This window comes from Salmo trutta, chromosome 36 (genome assembly GCF_901001165.1).
Source record: "Salmo trutta chromosome 36, fSalTru1.1, whole genome shotgun sequence".
Classification (NCBI taxonomy): Eukaryota; Metazoa; Chordata; class Actinopteri; order Salmoniformes; family Salmonidae; genus Salmo; species Salmo trutta.
In genome coordinates this window covers 19,928,024-19,951,537 of record NC_042992.1, presented here as the reverse complement: position 1 = coordinate 19,951,537, position 23,514 = coordinate 19,928,024, and the positions used below count along the sequence as shown (strand labels likewise).

General features: G+C 42.7%; 2 protein-coding genes across 2 annotated transcripts; both read left to right on the top strand.

Moving 5' to 3' along the window:
• The first annotated feature begins 14 nt into the window (after positions 1-14).
• Positions 15-12,872, top strand: LOC115175586 (succinate dehydrogenase [ubiquinone] flavoprotein subunit, mitochondrial). The gene is made up of 15 exons (XM_029734931.1): positions 15-120; positions 5,357-5,434; positions 5,628-5,789; positions 7,641-7,784; positions 8,384-8,548; positions 8,738-8,886; positions 9,105-9,229; positions 9,612-9,780; positions 10,281-10,476; positions 10,727-10,901; positions 11,052-11,170; positions 11,324-11,435; positions 11,585-11,715; positions 12,006-12,119; positions 12,324-12,872. Exons 1-15 carry the CDS (start codon positions 61-63, stop codon positions 12,408-12,410), a joined length of 1,986 nt encoding a protein of 661 aa, XP_029590791.1. The 5' UTR covers positions 15-60; the 3' UTR covers positions 12,411-12,872.
• A 1,026-nt stretch (positions 12,873-13,898) lies between these two features.
• LOC115175585 (proteasome subunit alpha type-2) lies at positions 13,899-21,964 on the top strand. Its single transcript, XM_029734930.1, has 9 exons — positions 13,899-14,004; positions 15,502-15,717; positions 16,238-16,314; positions 16,637-16,769; positions 17,031-17,153; positions 21,112-21,193; positions 21,291-21,364; positions 21,484-21,541; positions 21,686-21,964. The coding sequence occupies exons 2-9, from the start codon at positions 15,617-15,619 to the stop codon at positions 21,800-21,802; spliced, it is 765 nt and encodes a 254-aa protein (XP_029590790.1). The 5' UTR covers positions 13,899-14,004; positions 15,502-15,616; the 3' UTR covers positions 21,803-21,964.
• The last annotated feature ends 1,550 nt before the right edge of the window (positions 21,965-23,514 follow it).

Below are 23,514 nucleotides of genomic sequence, written 5' to 3'. Positions count from 1 at the left end.
CCGGCACGTGTCAGAGCAGTTTGGTGACGTAGATTTCCCCAGACGAAGCGAGCACCCATCATGGCCTTGGTGTGTACTGCCTCCCGTGTTCTCACCAAAAACATCCTGTCAGCTAAGGCGGTAAGTATTTGGAGATAAACTGTTGCTATAGAATATCACTATGAACTACCTTATCTTTTGGACTCATGAATGTGTTCGTATTCGCGGAGAATTTAACTTTAACCCACCTTGTTTTGTAACATCAGCTGGTCAATGATGTCTCACCATTGACGGAGTTTCGTAGCTAGTTTCCTAAGTATAATTTGCTATGCAATTCTGGGAGCTAGTTTAATTTGTCACAGCTTCAATAGTTTTCATAAATATCCATGGCGATTCTGACGAATAGCTTAATAAATATAATTTGTATTGCTCGTGTATGGCTACCTTGCAGTAGCCATTAACATCAGTGCGTTGAAGGTCAATCAAAACAAGTTAGCTAAGAAGCTGTTAACGATGTGGCTGACCAAGCAGTAGGCTAATTCCCAGTGGTGGCTGAATCTGTGATGATTTTGTTTGTGTTGTCTATCAGTCATTGATTTATGTTTGATGACTAATGTCTATCGGCTACCTTTCTTTTGAATGCGTGCTGTGTTTCAAGAGGGGATGTTGAAACTATGGCAAATTGGTAACTTTGCTAGCTAATTTTAGCTAGCTAGAGTTGGCCAGCTCTTAATTGTAATAGTGTGAAACTGCAGCCCGGAATTTGGGGCGTTCCCCCCGAGCACCCCATTGGTTCCTGCATGAACGCCTTGGTTTCATGCATGTTAACATTAGAAGCCTACTCACTAAGTTTGTTTTACTCACTGCTTTAGCACACTTTGCCAACCCGGATGTCTAAGCCGTGTCTGAATCCTGGCTTAGGAAAACCACCAAAAACCCTGAAATCTCCATCGCTAACTATAACATTTTCCGCCAAGATAGAACTGCCAAAGGGGGCGGTGGTGCAATCTACTGCAAAGATAGCCTGCAGAGTTCTGTATTACTATCCAAGTCTGTAGCCAAACAATTAAAGCTTCTACTTCTAAAAATTCACCTTTCCAGAAACAAGTCTCTCACTGTTGCCGCTTGCTATAGACCCCCCTCTGCCCCCAGCTGTGCCCTGGATACCATATGTGAATTGATTGCCCCCCTTCTTCTGAGCTCGTGCTACTAGGTGACCTAAACTGGGACATGCTTAACACCCCGGCCATCCTACAATCTAATCTTAATGCCCTCAATCTCACACAAATTATCAATGACCCTACCAGGTACAACCCCAAATCCGTAAACATGGGCACCCTCATAGATGTCATCCTAACGAACTCGCCCTCCAAATACACCTCTGCTGTTTTCAATCAAGATCTCAGCGATCATTGCCTGTATCTGTAATGGGTCTGCGACCAAACGACCACCCCTCATCACTGTCAAACGCTCCCTAAAACACTTCTGCGAGCAGGCCTTTCTAATCGACCTGGCCGGGGTATCCTGGAAGGATATTGACCTCATCCCGTCAGTAGATGATGCCTGGCTATTCTTTAAAAGTGCCTTCCTCACCCTCTTAAATAAGCATGCCCCACTCCAAAAAAATTCAGAACTAGGAATAGATATAGTCCTTGTTTCACTCCAGACCTGTCTGCCTTTGACCAGCACAAAAACATCCTGTGGCGTTCTGCATTAGCATCGACTAGCCCCCGTGATATGCAACTTTTCAGGGAAGTTAGGAACAAATGTACACAGGCAGTTAGAAAAGCTAAGGCTAGCTTTTTCAAACAGAAATGTGCATCCTGTAGTACTAACTCAAAAAGGTTGTGGGACACTAAAGTCCATGGAGAATAAGAGCACCTCCTCCCAGCTGCCCACTGCTCTGAGGCTAGGAAACACTGTTACCATCGATAAATCCACTATAATTGAGAATTTCAATAAGTATTTCTCTACGGCTGGCCATGCTTTCCACCTGGCTACCCCTAACCCGGTCAACTGCCCGGCACCCTCCACAGCAACCCGCCAATGCCCCCACCATTTGTCCTTCACCCAAATCCCGATTATCTGATGTTCTGAAAGAGCTGCAAAATCTGGACCCATACAAATCAGCCGGGCTAGACAATCTGGACCCTCTCTAAAATTATCTGCCGAAATTGTTGCAACCCCTATTACTAGCCTGTTCAACCTCTTTCGTATCGTCTGAGATTCCCAAAGATTGGAAAGCTGCCGTGACCCAAACTGCTACAGAAAGACAGGGTAGGATAGATATAGGTCTAAGGTCTTCGAAAGCCAAGTTAACAGATTACCGACCATTTCGAATCCCACCGTACCTTCTCCGCTATGCAATCTGGTTTCAGAGCTGGTCATGGGTGCACCTCAGCCCCGCTCAAGGTCCTAAACGACATCATAACCGCCATCGATAAGAGACATTACTGTGCAGCCGTATTTATTGACCTGGCCAAGGCGTTCGACTCTGTCAATCACCACATTCATATTGGCAGACTCAACAGCCTTGGTTTCTCAAATGATTGCCTCGCCTGGTTCACCAACTACTTCTCTGATAGAGTTCAGTGTGTCAAATCGGAGGGCCTGTTGTCCGGACCTCTGGCAGTCTCTATGGGTGTACCACAGGGTTCAATTCTCGGGCCCACTCTCTTCTCTGTATACATCAATGATGTCGCTCTTGCTGCTGGTGATTCTCTGATCCACCTCTACGCAGACGACACCATTCTGTATACTTCTGGCCCCTCTTTGGACACTGTGTTAACTAACCTCCAGACGAGCTTCAATGCCATACAACTCTCCTTCCGTGGCCTCCAACTGCTCTTAAACGCAAGTAAAACTTAATGCATACTATTCAATCGATCACTGCTCGCCCGTCCAGCATCACTACTCTGGACGGCGCTGACTTAGAATACGTGGACAACTACAAATACCTGGGTGTCTGGTTAGACTGTAAACTCTCCTTCCAGACTCGCATTAAGCATCTCCAATCCAAAATTAAATCTAGAATCGGCTTCCTATATCGCAACAAAGCCTCCTTCACTCATGCTGCCAAACGTACCATCGTAAAACTGATCATCCTACAGATCCTCGACTTCAGTGATGTCATCTATAAAATAGCCTCCGACACTCTACTCAACAAACTGGATGCAGTCTGTCACAGTGCCATCTGTTTTGTCACCAAAGCCCCATACACTACCCACCATTGCGACATGTACGCTCTCGTTGGTTGGCCCTCGCTTCATACTTGTCGCCAAACCCACTGGCTACAGGTTATCTACAAGTCTCTGCTTGGTAAAGCCCCACCTTATCTCAGCTCACTGGTCACCATAGCAGCACCCACTCGTAGCACGCGCTCCAGCAGGTATATCTCACTGGTCACCCCCAAAGCCAATTCCTCCTTTGGTCGCCTTTCCTTCCAAAAAAAATACAAAAATAAAAAATAAACATTGTCATGCTTGTGTGACGCCTTTGGATGTGGGTCAAAAAGGAAATAATACTTATCTGAGGTTTTTCGCCCCCGCCAGGTGTGTACCGGAGTCCTCTTTGCTGGCTAACTAGGTCCCGCCTGCCCTCTCCATCGTTAACAGAACTGTGGGAAAACAGTTCCTGAAAGGCAGGGGCAAGGGACACTGTCTACCGGTTGCCCCCGCCTCCTTGTAGTACGGCGGTATGCTGGAGTGACACTGTGTGCTAGCTTGCTAGTTAGCTAGCGCACGGTGTCGCTCCCACCTGCTGTGTACCGTAGAAAATTGTACCGTCAGGCGGGGGCTACCGCTAGCTAATCCGGTACACGGGAGGCGGGGGCGACACTGTGCTAGCTAGCCGACTGCTGTGTACCGGAGTCCTCCTTATGACTTGCTACATAAGCTAGCACACAGTGTCTTTCGCTCCCGCCTGCCAAACACCTTCCCTCGCCATCGTTAACAGAACTGCGGGATAACAGTACTCGACAGGCAGGGGCGAAAGACACTACCGGTAGCTGTAGCTAGCTTCCGTTTTCGTCCTGCCTTCTGTGGGGTTTATTGGCGGTTGGCATCCAACGTTATGGTGCATTACCGCCATCGACTGTACTGGAGCGCCCCTGCTTCCCGCCTATGGACCGGAGTCGTAGCTTAAAAATGTACCAATAAAAGTATAAAGATGGGTTCCTGCAGATGCTGAAATGCCCACATGCAGGAACGCCCTGAAATGCGGGCTGCTGTTTGTGTGTTTTGAGGATGTTTGCTGAAGTAATAAGCAGGGAAGTTATTTGTTTAGATTGGAGGACGGGAGAGAATATGTTCCTAGAGAGCATTTACCTAGTAATGATTTTAAATCAATCTTTGTCACAAAATATGTAAATAAGTCTAACACTTTATACACCCACACATGTATCTCTCGTATCAGAAATATTGTTTGGGATGCTGCTAAGCACTTATGCATGTTGTGATTTATTTTTTTATTTTTTTCCACAGTTACATGGAACTCAAACCGGCTGTGCGCGTGCGCCATTGTACGTATATTTATTTTGTCCCCCCACACCAAACGCGATCACGACACGCAGGTTAAAATATCAAAGCAAACTCTGAACCAATTACATTAATTTGGGGACAGGTTGAAAAGCATTAAACATGTATGGCAATTTAGCTAGCTAGCTTGCACTTGCTAGCAAATTTGTCCTATTTAGCTAGCTTGCTGTTGCTAGCCAGTTTGTCCTGGAATATAAACATTGAATTGTTATTTTACCTGAAATGCACAAGGTCCTCTACTCTGACAATTAATCCAAACATAAACCGAATCGTTTCAAGTCATCTCTCCTCCTTCTAGGCTTTTTCATCTTTTAACTTATATGGTGATTGGCATTTAAAATTACAACCTAATGTTTATATCCCAGGACAAATTAGCTAGCAACAGCAAGCTAGCTAAATAGACAAACTAGCTAGCAAGTGCAAGCTAGCTGGCTAAATTGCCATAAATGTTTAATGCTTTTCGACCTGTCCCCAAATTAATGTAATTGGTTCAGAGTTTGTTTTGATATTTTAACCTGCGTGTCGTGATCGCGTTTGGTGTCGGAGGATAAAATAAATGTATGCACGATGGCGCACGCGCGCAGCCGGTTTGGGTTCCATGTTAGGCTACATGTTGCTGCAGCAGTCTCACCTTAATTAATTATGTAACCATCAGCTGGCTGTGTTGTCACTGCATTTTAAAAACATTGAGCAAACTACACTAACGTTAGAGGCCCAAAGACAAGGCATAAATTGACTTGACATTTTGTGGATAAGTCTCATTCTTGCAATTGAGTACTTTAATCAATAGCCAAGCATAGGCTTTTATCATAGGCTATGTTCTATATTCTTTCTCCATTTAGCTTCTGGCAGTATCCCAGAGCTCCAGGAAGCTCCACTTCTCCATCTACGGGAAGAACAAGGCTAAAGTGTCAGATGGCGTAAGTCTGCATACTCCATGTTCATCTTTGACATGACTGTATGAATGGATTCAATATGTTTGCACAAAATATATTGTCTTTTAGATTTAATTTGTCTCGGTGCTTGTAGAAACAATTTGTATTATACAACTCTAGCTAGAGAAAATACTGAAATGTTAATGTTTTGTGCTTGTGTTTTTGCTGGTCCCTGCAGATCTCCACACAGTACCCCGTGGTAGACCATGAGTTTGATGCCGTGGTTGTGGGTGCCGGTGGGGCAGGACTACGTGCTGCTTTTGGCCTTTCTGAGGCTGGCTTCAACACAGCTTGTGTCACAAAGCTGTTCCCCACCAGGTCGCACACGGTGGCTGCACAGGTATATCAAGTTATATGTTCTACATGATTCAATGGGAAATGACCATGTAACAGCAGGAAATATCACACATTGTCCCCTTAAAACTTCTTAGGGATAGCCCCCTTTTTTTTAAATGTTTGCCTAAAATGACATATCCAAAACTAACTGCCTGTAGCTCAGGCCCTGAAACAAGGATATGCATATTCTTGTTACCATTTGAAAGGAAATACTTTGAAGTTTGTGAATGTAGGAGAATATAACACAATAGATCTGGTAGAAGAAAATACAAAGAAAACCACTTATTTTTTCCTACCACCATCTTTGAAATGCAACAGAAAGGTCCCACATCTAGCCATCACTCTGTAATTCTGTAATTCCGATGGTGTCCACAAGATGGCAGCAGTGTACAGTGAGGGAAAAAAGTATTTGATACCCTGCTGATTCTGTACGTTTGCCCACTGACAAAGAAATGATCAGTCTATAATTTTAATGGTAGGTCTATTTGAACAGTGAGAGACAGAATAACAACAAAAAAATCCAGAAAAACGCATGTGAAAAATGTTATAAAAGGATTTGCATTTTAATGAGGGAAATAAGTATTTGACCCCTCTGCAAAACATGACTTAGTACTTGGTGGCAAAACCCTTGTGTTGGCAATCAGAGGTCAGACGTTTCTTGTAGTTGGCCACCAGGTTTGCACACATCACAGGAGGAATTTTGTCACACTCCTCTTTGCAGATCTTCTCAAAGTCATTAAGGTTTCGAGGCTGATGTTTGGCAACTCGAACCTTCAGCTCCCTCCACAGATTTTCTATGGGATTAAGGTCTGGAGACTGGCTAGGCCACTCCAGGACCTGAATGTGCTTCTTCTTGAGCCAATACTTTGTTGCCTTGGCTGTGTGTTTTGGGTCGTTGTCATGCTGGAATACCCATCCACGACCCATTTTCAATGTCCTGGCTGAGGGAAGGAGGGTCTTACCCATGATTTGACGGTACATGGCCCCGTCCATCGTCCCTTTGATGCGGGGAAGTTGTCCTGTCCCCTTAGCAGAAAATCACCCCCAAAGCATAATGTTTCCACCTCCATGTTTGACGGTGGGGATGGTGTTCTTGGGGTCATAGGCAGCATTCCTTCTCCTCCAAACACGGCGAGTTGAGTTGATGCCAAAGAGCTCCATTTTGTTCTCATCTGACCACAACACTTTCACCAGTTGTCCTCTGAGTCATTCAGATGTTCATTGGCAAACTTCAGACAGGCATGTATATGTGCTTTCTTGAGCAGGGGGACCTTGCGGGTGCTGCAGGAAACGACACTTCATGTTATCTCTGAGACCCTTTGGATGATAAATCAGAGCAAGATTTCAGAATGTAATAACACATTTCACCTTCAGAGGTGAATTTATAAAACCTATCGCGGTGAGAAAAAAAATAGTTGTTAGGAGCTTTCCTCAAACAATGGTATGGCATTTTTTCCGCAGTAATAGCTACTGTAAATTGGACAGTACAGTTATATTAACAAGAATTTAAGCTTTCAGCCGATATAAGGCACTTATATGTACCGGCATTTGTTGTTTCTCTAAAATGTGCGATCGAGACAAGGCACTGCATGATTTACAACTGTCCCGTTGGCAGGACGCCTATCCCTAAGACGTTTTTAAAGTCATGTGTTGCATAATAAGTCTCATCAACTCTGTTTGCATTATACACAGAAGGCAGCAATGCCATTTTAAATTCACAGTGAATTAACCATATCCCACTGCAGTGGCTTTATTAGCCAACATAATGTTTTACACTTGTATTAGGCCTACCTCCGTGCAATATCTACAAAAAAAGGCCATAGTTCAAGTCCTGAACAGTTGTTTTTGGATTTAGGGTGGGATCAACGCAGCCCTTGGAAACATGGAGGGAGATGATTGGAGGTGGCATTTCTACGACACAGTGAAGGGATCTGATTGGCTGGGAGACCAGGATGCCATCCACTACATGACAGAGCAGGCCCCACATGCCGTTGTGGAGGTGAAACACACACACAGCTTTTTAGATATGTCAAAGAAAACAAAATGGTAAAGCAGGATATTCACTCACTTAAATGAAACCATGCCTTTGATGGTTCTTTATGAAAAACGAATGTTTGGAAAGGTAACCAGCCTCTCCAAACATTCGTTTGGGGAGTTGGTAGAAGGGGCCAGTAAGGGAATGTGGCAAGCGTGGGGTAGCAGGTAGACTAGTGGTTAAGAGCGTTGGGCCAGTAACCAAAAGTTAGGTGGAAAATGTGTATGTGTCCTTGAGTAAGGTACTTTACCCTAATTGCTCCTTTAAGTCGCTCTGGACAAGACCGTCTGCTAAATGACGCAAATGTAATGTAAAAATACATGCTAGTGGTGGTGTAAGCAAAAGTCTCATGCTTAAAGGTGCAATATGCAGAAATTGCTCTGCTGTTTCCTGGTTGCAAACCCCCCCCAATCAGAAAGGATTGGCACAAGGTCAAAACAAGCGCTGATAAAATGAAAACAATGTATTATTTATTGGCTAACTTACTATTTCTAGCTTCCTGTTGTGAAAATAACTGAAAGCTGGCGTGCCAGTGATTTAACAGGTCTTCTTTATGTACCCAGCTAGAGAACTTTGGCATGCCCTTCAGCCGTACCGAGGATGGCAAGATCTACCAGAGGGCTTTTGGTGGCCAGAGTCTGAAGTTTGGCAAGGGAGGCCAGGCCCACCGGTGCTGCTGCGTAGCTGACAGAACCGGCCACTCCCTTCTGCACACACTCTATGGACGGGTATGTCACAATGTCTTGACTCAAAATTCCATAATCCACCACTTGCAGTTGTGCTAAATTTCCATACCCTTTCTCTGCTGTTCCTCTGAATCCTATTTTACTGACAAACTCTGCTTTTAGAATCTCATTCAGTCCTGTTTTTGCTGGATTCACTCATCTATCACTCTTCTATGCTTCTCACCTATTTAGTCTCTGAGGTATGACACCAGCTACTTTGTGGAGTACTTTGCCCTGGATCTGCTGATGGAGGAAGGAGAGTGTAAAGGAGTGATTGCTCTGTGTATGGAGGACGGATCCATCCACCGCTTCAGGTCCAAGAACACAGTCATCGCCACCGGGTATGTATCTGGCTCTGTAGTAGATGTTTCTGTAGTGAATAAGTTTAGTTAGAAGGCTTGTTCCAAGTAATCTGGGAGCTTTGTTTTACCAGTTATACCAGTTGTAATGTTAACTTTTTAACATCCTCACCCTGAGCAGAAGGTGCCTCCTTGATGACGATGTAAAGTTCTCATATTTTGCCCTGAGTCTTACTCCTGCCACTCTGCTCAATCTGCAGTGGTTACGGCCGTACCTACTTCAGCTGCACGTCAGCCCACACCAGCACAGGAGACGGTAATGCCATGGTGACCCGTGCAGGCCTGCCCTGCCAAGACCTGGAATTTGTCCAGTTCCACCCCACAGGTCAGTGTCAGATTGGCAATAGAGGCCTGTCTGCTAGGGAGTGAACTTAAGAACATGAAATCAACATTTATTTGAGAAGAGTTGATAAACATTCAGAATAGGCCTATCCATTAGAAGTGTAATCTTGAAAGTGTTTCTGTCCTTAGTCTGAAGGTAACTGCGAATTATCATGTGTGTTTCATGACATCGTTGGTGACAATGGCTAGTATCGTTGGTGACAATTAAATCACATGGTCATAGAAGTCAGAGGGCTGGCAAACATGTCTGTTTACATACTGTGGATACATAATCATACTATAAATATCATTGGGAGTTAAGTGAAGTCCATCGGTGCCCTCGGTGCTGGTTTCATATAACATATGACGTAATGTAATCCCTCTAGGTATCTATGGAGCCGGCTGTCTGATCACAGAGGGGTGCCGTGGTGAGGGAGGAATCCTCATCAACAGTGAGGGCGAGCGCTTCATGGAACGATACGCCCCCAACGCCAAGGACCTGGCCTCCAGAGACGTCGTGTCCCGTTCCATTACCATCGAGATCCGAGAGGGCAGGTAAGATCACCACCAATGCTCTGCCTTCCCTGAGCACCTGTAGAAGTATTGTGCTGATGCTGGATAACTGATGTGTGACTGCATGCTCTATCGATGTCAGATCATTGATTTTTTTTTTTAAACATTTTTAGTCATTTAGCAGACGCTCTTATCCAGAGCGACTTACAGTAGTGAATGCATACATTCCATACATTTCATTTCATGCATATTTTTTTATTGTATTTAAAAAAAAAAAAAATGTTGGTACTAATATTTAATATTGGCATGCAAATTTTTAAAACAATGTGTCAAATAGCTAGTCAATCCAGAATCCATCTATTCATGCTTTGGTAAACTAAAATCGACCTCAGCAGGTAGCTAGGCTACCTGCTGAATGACAGGAAATGGAATTCACATGGAATCTACCCACAAATTCCAATTGAGATGTTTCCACCTTGCTATGAGTTTCAGGTGTGAAAGACAACTGTCATGCTAACAGACTTTTATCTGTGTGTTCCTAGGGGATGTGGCCCAGAGAAGGACCATGCGTACCTGCAGCTGCACCATCTCCCTCCACAGCAGCTGGCCACCCGCCTGCCAGGCATCTCTGAGACCGCCATGATCTTCGCCGGCGTGGATGTCACCAAAGAGCCCATCCCCGTCCTGCCCACCGTCCACTATAACATGGGAGGAATCCCCACCAACTACAAGGGACAGGTAACTAGCAGCATCCATTGAAAAGAAATGTAATACATTTGCGTATCTTCTTATTAAAAGTCCTATGAAATAACCCTAATATAGGTAAGCAAATCTAATGAGACAGATGTAGTGAGTCTTTAAACTGGACCTCTCTTAGGTTTAATGTAATCAAACGATCTTATCATATAATTTATGCATTGTCAGCTGTGATGTAATATGTCTGCTGTACCGCAGATCATTTTATGATTTACTGTCGTGTTCTCCACAGGTCATCACCTACACGCCCGAGGAGGGTGACAAGGTGGTGCCAGGGCTGTTTGCCTGTGGTGAGGCTGCCTGTGCCAGTGTCCATGGTGCCAACCGGCTGGGAGCCAACTCCCTGCTGGATCTGGTGGTGTTTGGACGTGCCTGCGCCCACACAATCGCTGACATCTGCAATCCAGGTACCAATTCTCTTCTTTAACCCTTACCTGTATGTCAAGACAAAAGCACATGCATTAATGCATTGTCCCAGAACTTCTTAATGTAATGGCCAGGCCAAGGCTCCCTTGGAAAAATAGTTAGACAATCCTGGCAATGTGGTGTTTCTGCAGGAGAGAAGCTCTCCCCCCTGAAGCCCAACGCAGGAGAGGAGTCTGTGGCCAACCTGGACAAGTTGAGGTTTGCTAACGGCAGCATGAGGACCTCCGAGATCAGACTGAACATGCAGAAGGTATGGATTAAAAACAATTTTGAGGGGGGAATGGAACTGATATGCAGCACATCCATATTAGGAATTTACTTTGGATGGTCATCAAATCTACTGGTAATGAGCGTTAAATACATCACTTCTTTGCTTAACCTTTGTTCCTCTCTCTGTCGTCAGACCATGCAGAACCACGCCGCTGTGTTCCGTACCGGCAAGGTCCTGAAGGAGGGATGTGACAAGATGGATGCCGTCTACCAGACCCTGGACGACATCAAGACCTTCGACAGAGGTCAGCATCTCATTCCCTATGATATGAATTGTCTTTCAATTGCCCCATCTCGCAAGGGCAGAAGGTCTTTTTTCCCATTGTTGGGCTTGATTGCAGCAGTGATTATGTTCTGAAGCAGTGTTAAAGTTCCCTCTTTCTCCTCCCCTTAGGTATTGTGTGGAACACTGACCTGGTGGAGACCCTGGAGCTGCAGAACCTCATGCTGAACGCTGTGCAGACCATCAACTCTGCCGAGCAGCGCCAGGAGAGCAGGGGAGCCCACTCCAGAGAGGACTTCAAGGTAAGAACTGAAGAGACACAAACCACTCCTATACTAGCCTGGCCTGCAATGACAATTTGTTGTCTGGCAAAGCGATATTGCTCGTATGCATACGGTTCCATTTTGCTTCATGGTAGGGGCCTCGATGTGGACATGTTTGTTTTTGGAGCTGAAAGTAATGCATATGAACAGACACTGCTTTTGTCATCACACAAACATCCACCATAAACTATAGGAGCTCTCTCCAGTAGTAGTTGGACCAGTCTGTAGACTGATGTTTCATTCTGAAAGATTCCTATGTACCATTGCAGGACCGTATGGATGAGCTTGACTATGCCAAGCCTCTGGCGGGACAGGTGAGGAAGCCCATTGAAGAGCACTGGAGGAAACATACCATGTCCACTGTGGATCCTAAGACGGGAAAGGTAAGTACGCTCACAAAATCAAGTCCAATGCCTAATGATTGTGTTTAACTACAGATTTTCCTAATTTTATTTTTCTAAATATAAATGACAGGATTAATTGTAACATTCTTTAATTCTTAACAACACAATAGTAGCAGAGTCTGTGCTTGCCAATGTTAATTTGCTATCACTAACCCATCTCTCCTTTTTGTGCTTCTGTTAAAGGTAACTCTGAAATACAGACCGGTTATTGATAACTCGCTCGATGCAGAGGACTGTGCTGCTATCCCTCCCGCCATCCGTTCCTACTAAGCTCATAACTATCCAATGCTGCTCAACTCTTTTATTTATGATCAGAACTTATGCTTTTGCAGTTATCCTTTATGAAGTTTCAACAGGAGTGTCATATTGCTGCTAATAAATACTATAAGTGGAATATTTGATATTTTTGATAATAAACCTTACTGTAAATTGTGCAAAGTTGAGTGTTTTGTGTGTATTTTAAACTTCTACCACATTTGCTATAGTTATTTTTGGCAAATACATACATATTTCAGATTTAAATATTGAATGATTGTAGAAATCTGTCAAAAAAAAGTCAGTTTGAAGAAAAAAAATGACCCCAATTTTTAAGATATCTACACAATGCCAATACAATACAATTTCTTCACTCAGTGGCTATCCTATTTCTAATCTGTATGTCAAGTTCTGTTTATCTTGCGTGCTTCCTGTTTTGTAGGATTTATCTTGAATAAAGATGCTCAAATAACTCAATCCCTCCCGTCTGTAGTGTGTCAGATCTTCCAAATACCATGTCAATGTTCTATCTGAAATACAATAATCAAAGTCGCTGGAGGAAGCACCAGCGCCCTGGAATTAGATGTTTTTGATTACAGAAAAAACAATGGTTGAGAAACTCTTGACTGTTGTGTATTTGAAAATGAAGGCGTTGAGATTAACTTTTTTTTGGAGGGGGGTATGGTGTGGACCGGTTCATAAAATATTCTCCAAGGTGTCGATTTCCCCAACACAATCTAATGGCGAGAAGGTGGGAAATAACAGATAATATGCGTACTTTCTTTATGAAATACTATTTTCCACCACCATGCTACAGTGGCTACTGCTAGTCCTGGTCCACATTAGTGTTTTAAAACAACATGACCAGTGGTGAAAAAACTGACTGCTGCAACATACAGGGTCCTTGCTCTCTGGGTTCCTTGGGACATTACAACCCTGACATTACCCCCATTGAAGTTGAAATTTAAAAGGTTTAGGGTAGAAAGCTATAGGCAACATCCGGGACTAGCATTAGCCACTGTAGCACAGATGGCTGTACAAATCTTTGACTGTAGCATGTTGGTGGATAATAGTGTTTCATAAAGAAAGTAGCTATGTATTTTTCCAGTTTCCCCCCCATTCGCTTTTGACGGTAAGATTAAACTCTATATCGCCATCTGCAGGCCTTTGGGCTTCGTTGGAAACATCCACAGACAGACAAAAACCCCGGTACCACAAGAACAAAACAACGCAATATAAAATACCAATCAAATGTATTAATACTTGTAAACAAAAATAAAGTATATTTATTAATTCAGGGGATCATCTGAAAGTTATGTGCATGTTTCGTAGAGAAATGAGTAGGTTGATAAAATGGTGTCTCTGGAGAGTGCAAGAACAATATGTATGTCAGAATAAGTGCAGTATTATCATAAGGAGACGTATACTTGGAAAACGGAGGAGGAATGTAGAGATAAAGAGAAGCAGAGGAAGTTCGACATAAGGAGGAAGAGGGTGAGCTTGAACCGGTTACAAATGGCGGGGAAAAGGGAGATTGTTTGTTAAAGAAGAGTGGTAGAAAGTGTAAGCAGGGTGAGCTGTACACCGGATCGAAGACAGGAGGAGAAATGTGAGTGAGGGCGAAGTATCGGAGGGGCTAGGTGTGGTGAAGTTCTCGGGAGCCCGAGGCTTGCACCGATGGTCAGGATAAAGATGAGTCTGACGTTGGGAGTGACATGTTTGGAAAAAGTGGATCCTTGCCTTTTGGCTGATCCAGTTGTGGTTTCAGGGTGGGTGAAAAGAAAGTTGGGTACTGTGGAATCGGTGAAGGTAACCAGAAGTGGTCTTCTGATAATTGTTTGTGTTTCCGCGTTAAATGAATGGGGACAATAGGTGTGAATTGTTTTGCTCTCAATAAAAGGGCGCCATTGAAAGGAGTGATTACTGGGGTAGTGGTAAATGTGAAAGTTGACTAACTGAAGGGAATGATTCCCGGTGTTTGGGATGCTAGTCATTTGGTGCGACGCAGACAGTGGCGTGAGTGGTCAAACAGAAGAGTCGTCTGTTCTTTTGAGTTTTGATGTTGAGTCTTGTTGAGAAGTGGTGTTAGGATATATAGAGCATGAGTCAAATGAATGTGTAGCGTTGGGGAAAGCAGTGGTATGTGTTAATTGTAGGGGTAGCCATGGGGCTGAGGATCAGAAATCTCCGGTACGAGAGAGGCAGGTTGAGGTTTCCAGGGTTAGAGTAGTGCAGAAGTTGTCGTATGCTGAGGCAGTGAAGAAAGTAGAGGAAGATGGGTCAAGGGCGAGGGATCCTGAGAGCAGTAGTAGATCTGTACCAGTACAGAGGGATAGACCAACAAGTGATATATGCTTCAGTAAGATTGAATTTGTAGCGTTTATTGCAGTGGTTATCAACGTAAGTCGCAGAAAATTGGAGTTGTGGTGGCAGCTGCAGAGAGGTATTTGGGTGTACGAGACTTGACGTCAGAAGAGTGTCCAGTCCTTTCAGGCTGTTGGCTTGAGGGAGGACTAGATAAATTTAAATAGTGGAGTAGGGTGGTGAGTGTAGGGTTAGATAGTAGGGTATTTGCAGTGGTGGAAAAAGTACCCAATTGTCATACTTGAGTAAAAGTAAAGATACCTTAATAGAAAATTACCCCAATAAAAGTGAAAGTCACCCAGTAAAATACTACTTGAGTAAAAGTCTAAAGGTATTTGGTTTAAAATATACTTAAGTATCAAAAGTAAATGGAATTGATCAAATGTACACTCCAACACGCAGACATCATTTACAAACGAAGCATTTGTGTAGGCATTAGGGATGACCATGGATGTTCTCTTGATAAGTGAATTAGACCAGTTTGAACTGGACCATTTTGGGCCATTTTCCATTCAAAATGTAACGAGTACTTTTGGGTGTATTTTCAGGGAAAATGTATGGAGTAAAAAGTACATTTATTTTCTTTAGGAATATAGGGAAGTAAAAGTTGTCAAAAATATAAATAGTAAAGTACAGATACCACAGAAAACGACATAAGTAGTACTTTAAAGTTTTTTTTTTTTTTTTACCTTACACCACTGGTATTTGTTTAAATTGTTTATTTAATTTTTTTATTTTCAAGGAAAGTTTAAGGGAGTTATACTTCAATCTAGTAGGTGGCGGTAATGCATTATTTATTGGATGCCAACCGCGGTTAAACCTCATCGAAGAACAAACAGAGCAATGAGCGGAACTTCATGAAGCTCATTTCCGCCATCTGGTCCGTCCAGCAAAGCTTTCCCCAAGACAGATCAACAATGGCTGAACGAGGATACAGCTTCTCCCTCACTACTTTCAGGTAACTTAAAATAACAATATATTTCTGCGTAGCAACACAAGTTGTACTCAATTAACACCTTACCATGAAGCCATTTTCTACAATAGTTGTGATATTGCTCTTACTATATGGCCATTAAATGCACTTGAGGCAACACTACAAGAGATGCAGTGTCACGCCGATGTTGCTAATGCTCAGCTAACGTAAGCTAGTTAACTAGCTTCCTACCGCTAACTGTTGAGTTGAAGCCACTGATGTATAGCTTGAAGCGGGTTAGATAGCGTAAACTAATTAATCTCTAAGATAACATGTCTAATGTAGGCTAACTAATGTCAGAATATGTGTACTGCAGTTGCTAACTATTTTTGGTGTTAGCAAGTTAGATACAATCCCCATAGCTACTGTGTAACGTTAACTGGCTAACGTTAGCTTGCTACATAGACACAACTATTCGGGTTTTGGCTACACAGCGAACTAGCTAGTGAGATAGCTAAATGGTTGTAACTAAGATTGAATTACATATATTCCCTTTTTCCAACAGCCCCTCTGGGAAACTGGTCCAAATTGAATATGCCCTGGCAGCTGTGGCCGCAGGTGCTCCCGCTGTGGGAATCAAAGGTAAGTACCTAGCTAGTAAAAACAGCAGTTTGATGCCGGTTGTTTACATCCACTCTGTCTATTTATTCGTGTAACACTTTTAAAGCCAGTTTGATACCAAGCGACTTTTTCGTAGCATGTTAGTGAAAATGCTCTCCGAACCAGCTACGGAAAAATATAAAACGTGTCCCGTTTATTCAGTGTTTCATTCATCAGTACCCGCCCAATTAAACACATCAGGGTTGTACAAGTCACTACTCAACTTTCAATATCACCTTCTCAAGTAGCCTAAAGAGAGCTGATTCCAAGCATTTGAATTTATGTATTTTTGTTCCCCTTCCAGCCTCAAATGGAGTTGTCTTGGCAACAGAAAAGAAACAGAAGTCCATCCTCTATGACGAGACCAGTGTTCACAAAGTGGAGCCCATAACCAAACACATTGGCATGGTGTACAGTGGCATGGGACCTGACTACAGGTAATGAGACCTCCTGCTTAATGGAATTTAACTTAAACACATAGCATGTACTATTCGTATGACACTCCCTAGGCACTCTAGTATACTGGCCACTTCATAGGCACATTGTTGTTTTTCAAAGAATAGGCCTATTTAAGAGATCATACATCTTACAGTGTACATGATCAAATAAGGTAAATAAACAAAGTGAACTAAAGCTACAGTCCTTGACTGTAATGAGTACATGTGCAGCTAGAGAGATTATTTTTGTTGTGTTGGCAGGGTGCTGCTCCGAAGAGCCAGGAAGTTGGCCCAGCAGTACTTCCTGGTGTACCAGGAGCCCATCCCCACAGCTCAGCTTGTTCAGAGGGTGGCCTCTGTCATGCAGGAATACACACAATCAGGGTATGGAGTAGGCTAAAAGTCAACTGTTGTTTATTCAATGTTTGTTTTCAGACTGTTAAGTAAGAATTCTAGAAAAACTCTATTAAAACCCAATTATGATAACTGTACCGTATTAGATCGTTAAAATACAAAAATGTTACATTACCTTGTAGTTTACCAATAAAATGGGCTGGTGGTGACGTAGACATACTTGGTGTTCATATTCCTAACGATATAAATGAACTGACCACAACCAATTTCAATAGAAAGTTAGCAAAAATAGACAAGATTCTATAACCATTTATGAAAAAATCACATTGATAGGACTAAAGAGTTAATCAGTTTACTTGTTTTTTAATTCATATGAGCAAATAATATTTATATTAATATACTTTATTTGGCGCTCTAAGCCAGAAAATGTAAACGTACCTATTTATATAATGAATATGAGTTTGGGGGGCTGAAATAATTAAATTCTAAAGCATTATACCTCTAACTAAAAGCTTCACTGATACACTTAAACCCAAACTGGTTCTCCAGTAGATTACTTAGAAAGGCTCATCCTATGTTCAATTTTATTTTTTTGCCTTTATATAGATAACTTATCATTTTTGATTATTTGAAAATGAAACTTTGTTCAAGGCGCTGTTTTTAAACAAGCCATACAAAGGTAATTTCAATTTTATTCTCCAGAAAAGACAGAACAAATATTATTGTTAAACTGAAATATACTGAAAAGCTTCTTTATGGAATACATTTTATTTTTTATTATGAATAGGAATGGTGGAGTTATGTCATGTGCAGCAATGGAAAATATATGGGAATGTTTGCTCAATCCAAAGTTACAACCAACTGATTGAAGCATTACTGTGAAAATGGAGGAGGAAAGTAGAAGAGGGAGAAGGTAGGGAATTTGTTGATCTGCCATATATCAAAGACAGAAATTGGCTGAAAAAGATAGTCATACAGTGGCTTGTGAAAGTATTCACCCCCTTGGCATTTTTACTATTTTGTTGCCTTACAACCTGGATTTTTGGGAGGTTTGTATCATTTGATTTACAGAACATGCCTACCACTTTGAAGATATTTTTGATTGTGAAACAAACAAGAAATAAGACAAACAGAACTTGAGTGTGCATAACTATTCGTCCCCGCCAAAGTCAATACTTTGTAGAGCCAACTTTTGCAGCAATTACAGCTGCAAGTCTCTTTGGGTATGTCTCTAAGCTTGGCACATCTAGCCACTGGGATTTTTGCCCATTCTTCAAGTCAAAACTGCCCCAGCTCCTTCAAGTTGGATGGGTTCTGCTGGTGTACAGCCATCTTTAAGTCATACCACAGATAATCAATTGGATTGAGGTCTGGGCAATTCCAAGACATTTAAATGTTTTCCCTTAAACCACTCGAGTGTTGCTTTAGCAGTATGCTTAGGATCATTGTCCTGCTGGAAGGTGAACCTCTGTCCCAGTCTGAAATCTCTGGAAGACTGAAACAGGTTTCCCTCAAGAATTTCCCAGTATTTAGTACCATCCATCATTCCTTCAATTCTGACCAGTTTCCCAGTCCCTGCCGATGGGGAAAAACATCCCCACAGCATGAGGATGCTGCCACCACCATGGTTCACTGTGGGGATGGTGTTTTCAAGGTGATGAGAGGTGTTGGGTTTGCGCCAGACATAGCGTTTTCCTTGATGGCCAAAAAGCTACATTTTAGTCTCATCTGACCAGAGTACCTTCTTCCATATGTTTGGGGAGTCTCGCACATGCCTTTTGGCAAACACCAAACATGTTTGCTTATTATTTTATTTAAGCAATGGCTTTTTTCTGGCCGCTCTTCCGTAAAGCCCAGCTCTGTGGAGTGTACGGCTTAAAGTGGTCCTATGGACAGATACTCCGATCTCTGCTGTGGAGCTTTGCAGCTCCTTCAGGGTTATCTTTGGTCTCTTTGTTGCCTCTCTCATTAATGCCCTCCTTGCCTGGTCTGTGAGTTTTGGTGGGCGGCCCTCTCTTGGCAGGTTTGTGGTGCCATATTATTTCATTTTTTAATAATGGATTTAATGGTGCTCTGTACGATGTTCAAAGTTTTTAATATTTTTTTTTATAACCCAACCCTGATCTGTACTTCTCCACAACTTTGTCCCTGACCTGTTTGGAGAGCTCCTTGGTCTTCATGGTACCCCTTACTTAGTGGTGTTGCAGACTCTGGGGCCTTTCAGAACAGGTGTGTGTGTGTACAGTTAGTCGGAAGTTTACATACACTTAGGTTGGAGTCACTAAAAGTCGTTTTTCAACCACTCCACAAATTTCTTAAACTATAATTTTGGCAAGTCGGTTAGGACATCTACTTTGTGTATGAAAGTAATTGTTCCAATAATTGTTTACAGACAGATTATTTCACTTATAATTCACTATCACAATTCCAGTGGGTCAGAAGTTTACATACTCAGTTGACTGTGCCTTTAAACAGCTTGGAAAATTCCAGAAAATGATGTCATGGCTTCAGAAGCATCTGATAGGCTAATTGACATCATTTGAGTCAATTGGAGGTGTACCTGTGGATGTATTTCAAGGCCCACCTTCAAACTCAGTGCCTCTATGCTTGACATCATGGGAAAATCAAAAGAAATCAGCCAAGACCTCATACATTTTTTTTGTAGACCTCCACAATTCTGGTTCATCCTTGGGAGCAATTTCCAAATGCTTAAAGGTACCACGTTCATCTGTACAAACAATAGTACGCAAGTATAAACACTGTGGGACCATTGCTCCCAAAATACCATTTAAAAAAAAAAGCCAGACTACGTTTTGCAACTGTACATGGGGACAAACATCGTACTTTTTGGAGAAATGTTCTCTGGTCTGATGAAACATAAATAGAACTGTTTGGTCATAATGACCATTGTTATGTTTGGAGGAAAGAGGGGGATGCTTGCAAGCCGAAGAACACCATCCCAACCGTGAAGCACATTGTGGGGGTGCTTTGCTGCAGGAGGGACTTGTGCACTTCACAAAATAGATGGCATCATGAGGATGGAAAATGATGTGGATATATTGAAGCAACATCTCAAGACATCAGTCAGGAAGTTAAAGCTTGTTCGCAAATGGGTCTTCCAAATGGACAATGACCCCAAGCATACTTCCAAAGTTGAGGCAAAATGGCTTAAGGACAACAAAGTCAAGGTGTTGGAGTGACCATCACAAAGCCCTGACCTCAATCCTATAGAAAATTTGTGGGCAGAACTGAAAAAGCGTGTGTGAGCAAGGAGGCCTACAAACCTGACTCAGTTACACCAGCTCTGTCAGGAGGAATGGGCAAAAATTCACCCAACTTATTGTGTGAAGCTTGTGAAACATTTGACCCAAGTTAAACAATTTAAAGGCCATGCTACCAAATACTGAGTGTATGTAAACTTATGACCCACTGGGAATGTGATGAAAGAAATAATTCTCTCTACTATTATTCTGACATTTCACGTTCTTCAAATAAAGTGGTGATCCTAACTGACCTAAAGACAGGGAATTTTTACTCGGATTAAATGTCAGGAATTGTGAAACTGAGTTTAAATGTATTTGGCTGTTTGTAAACTTCTGACTTCAACTGTATGTCTGTATACAGTACAGTACCATTCAAAAGTTTGGACACACCTACTCATTCCAGGGTTTTTCTTAATTTTGTACTCTTTTCTACATTGTAGAATAATAGTGAAGACATCAACTATGAAATAACACGTATGAATTCATGTAGTAACCAAAAGTGTCAAATACACTTTAGATTTTTCAAAGTAACCACCCTTTGCTTTGACAGCTTTGCACACACTTGGAATTCTCTCAACCAGTTTAATGAGGAATGCTTTTCCAACAGCTATTCTAATCTGATATCATTCAATGAATGTTAAAAAAAAAAATTGAAAAAAATGAAGGCATTCACGAGGGAGTCAATTTGTTTCATGTAGGCTTAAATGTTTTGTCTATTGCTGCAGGGGTGTCCGTCCTTTCGGAGTATCCTTGCTGATCGCTGGTTGGGATGAGGACAGACCATACCTTTTCCAGTCTGATCCATCTGTAAGGGCTCGTTATCACATTTTGCTATCTGAACATGTTTGCCTTCAGTATTTCTTGTGAGATTATGATGACATCATGGTTTGATTTCTCTACTCAGGGAGCATATTTCGCATGGAAAGCAACCGCTATGGGGAAGAACTACGTCAATGGTAAAACATTCCTTGAGAAAAGGTATTTCAATCTATTTCTCCCCCAGTCCAATTGGCACCATATTCACAACAGTTGAGGTTAAACTGCAGCTGTTTGTAACCCTTTATATACATTTGAGGTAAATTGAATGTCTTGCTCAGATACAATGAGGACCTGGAACTGGAGGATGCCATTCACACAGCTATCTTGACTTTGAAGGTGAGTTACTCTCTTGAAAGCCTCTCCTGCTGGGCTTCTATGTGTTCCTGATGTCAGACACATGTTTATTAAGAGACCAGCCTCTTGTGGTGATCTTGCATTTCGGTCATGAGCAGAATCCTGAATGCTATATTTTATTCACAGGAAAGCTTTGAGGGTCAGATGACCGAAGACAATATTGAAGTGGGGATCTGCAATGAAGCCGGCTTCAGGCGACTGTCACCCGCAGAAGTGAAAGACTACTTGGCGGCCATCGCTTAAAACAAATGTGACTCGTGTTAGTGTGATTTGATTGTTTATCTTTGGTTATTGCAAAAATAAATTGACTCTACTGTATTTTCAGCATAACAGCATTTGTTTGTATTCCAGTCCCTCCCTTCTGACAAGTTCAGTAACTTTCAATAAATTCCAGGAAGTAAAGAAGCTATCATGTCTTTTATTCTACATCTATAACTTGAGCTTCTCACAAAATTAAACATTTCACACTAGACAAAATACACTACATGGCCTTGTCAAATCTCATTATATGGGCATTAACATTTTTGGTATTTTATTAGGATCCCCATTAGCGGTTGCAAAAGCTCTTCCTGGGGTCCACATAAAACAACATCATAACATCATTAGACAAGGACAGAACTTAACTCGGCAAAAAAAAAGAAATGTCCTCTCGCTGTCAACTGTTTTTTTTTCTTCAGCAAACTTAACATGTATAGATATTTGTATGAACATAAGATTCAACAACTGAGACACAAACTAAACCATTTCCACAGACATGTGACTAACAGAAATGGAATAATGTGTCCCTGAACAAAGGGGGGGTCAAAATCAAAAGTAACAGTATCTGGTGTGGCCACCAGCTGCATTAAGTACTGCAGTGCATCTCCTCATGGACTGCACCAGATTTGCCAGTTCTTGCTGTGAGATGTTACCCCACTCTTACACCAAAGCACCTGCAAGTTCCCGGACATTTCTGGGGGTAATGGCCCTAGCCCTCACCCTCCGATCCAGCAGGTCTTAGACGTGTTCAATTGGATTGAGATCCGGGCTCTTCGCTGGCCATAGCAGAACACTGACATTCCTGTCTTGCAGGAAATCACTCACAGAATGAGTCATGTCAGGATGAGCCTGCAGGAAGGGTACCACATGAGGGAGGAGGATGTCTTCCCTCTAATGCACAGCGTTGAGATTGCCTGCAATGACAAGCTCAGTCCAATGATGCTGTGACACACCGCCCCAGACCATGACGGACCCTCCACCTCCAAATCGATCCCGCTCCAGAGTACAGGCCTCGGTGTAACGCTCATTCCTTCGACGATAAACGCGAATCCGACCATCACCCCTGGTAAAAAGTGCTCTTCACTGAAGATTCGCGGACAAAACCGCGAATCTTCAGTGAAGAGCACTTTTTGCCAGTCGTGTCTGGTTCAGCGACGGTAGGTTTGTGCCCATAGGTGACGTTGTTGCCGGTGTTGTTGCCGGTGTTGTCTGGTGAGAACCTGCCTTACAACAGACCTACAAGCCCTCAGTCCAGCCCCTCTCAGCCTATTGCGGACAGTCTGAGCACTGACGGAGGGATTGTGCGTTCCTGGTGTAACTCGAGCAGTTGTTGCCATCTTGTACCTGTCCTACAGGTGTGATGTTCAGATGTACCGATCCTGTACAGGTGTTGTTACATGTCTGCCACTGCGAGGAGGATCAGCTGTCCGTCCTGTCTCCATGTAGCGCTGTCTTAGGTGTCTCACAGTACAGACATTGCAATTTATTGCCCTGGCCACAACTGCAGTCCTCATGCCTCCTTGCAGCATGCCTAACACAGAACCCAAACCGGCTGCGCGCGTGCGCCATCGTGCATACATTTATTTTATCCTCCGACACCAAACGCGATCACGACACGCAGGTTAAAATATCAAAACAAACTCTGAACCAATTACATTAATTTGGGGACAGGTCGAAAAGCATAAAACATTTATGGC

Bases quoted from the DNA above. Each gene is read 5' to 3' on its own strand.
- LOC115175586 (XM_029734931.1), top strand. From the start codon at position 61: ATGGCCTTGGTGTGTACTGCCTCCCGTGTTCTCACCAAAAACATCCTG. The intron at 5,435-5,627 runs GTAAGTCTGCAT...TGGTCCCTGCAG, and splicing joins AGGCTAAAGTGTCAGATGGC to ATCTCCACACAGTACCCCGT. The intron at 9,230-9,611 runs GTCAGTGTCAGA...TAATCCCTCTAG, and splicing joins TGTCCAGTTCCACCCCACAG to GTATCTATGGAGCCGGCTGT.
- LOC115175585 (XM_029734930.1), top strand. From the start codon at position 15,617: ATGAAGCTCATTTCCGCCATCTGGTCCGTCCAGCAAAGCTTTCCCCAA. The intron at 16,770-17,030 runs GTAATGAGACCT...TTGTGTTGGCAG, and splicing joins GGCATGGGACCTGACTACAG to GGTGCTGCTCCGAAGAGCCA. The intron at 21,365-21,483 runs GTATTTCAATCT...TGTCTTGCTCAG, and splicing joins AAAACATTCCTTGAGAAAAG to ATACAATGAGGACCTGGAAC.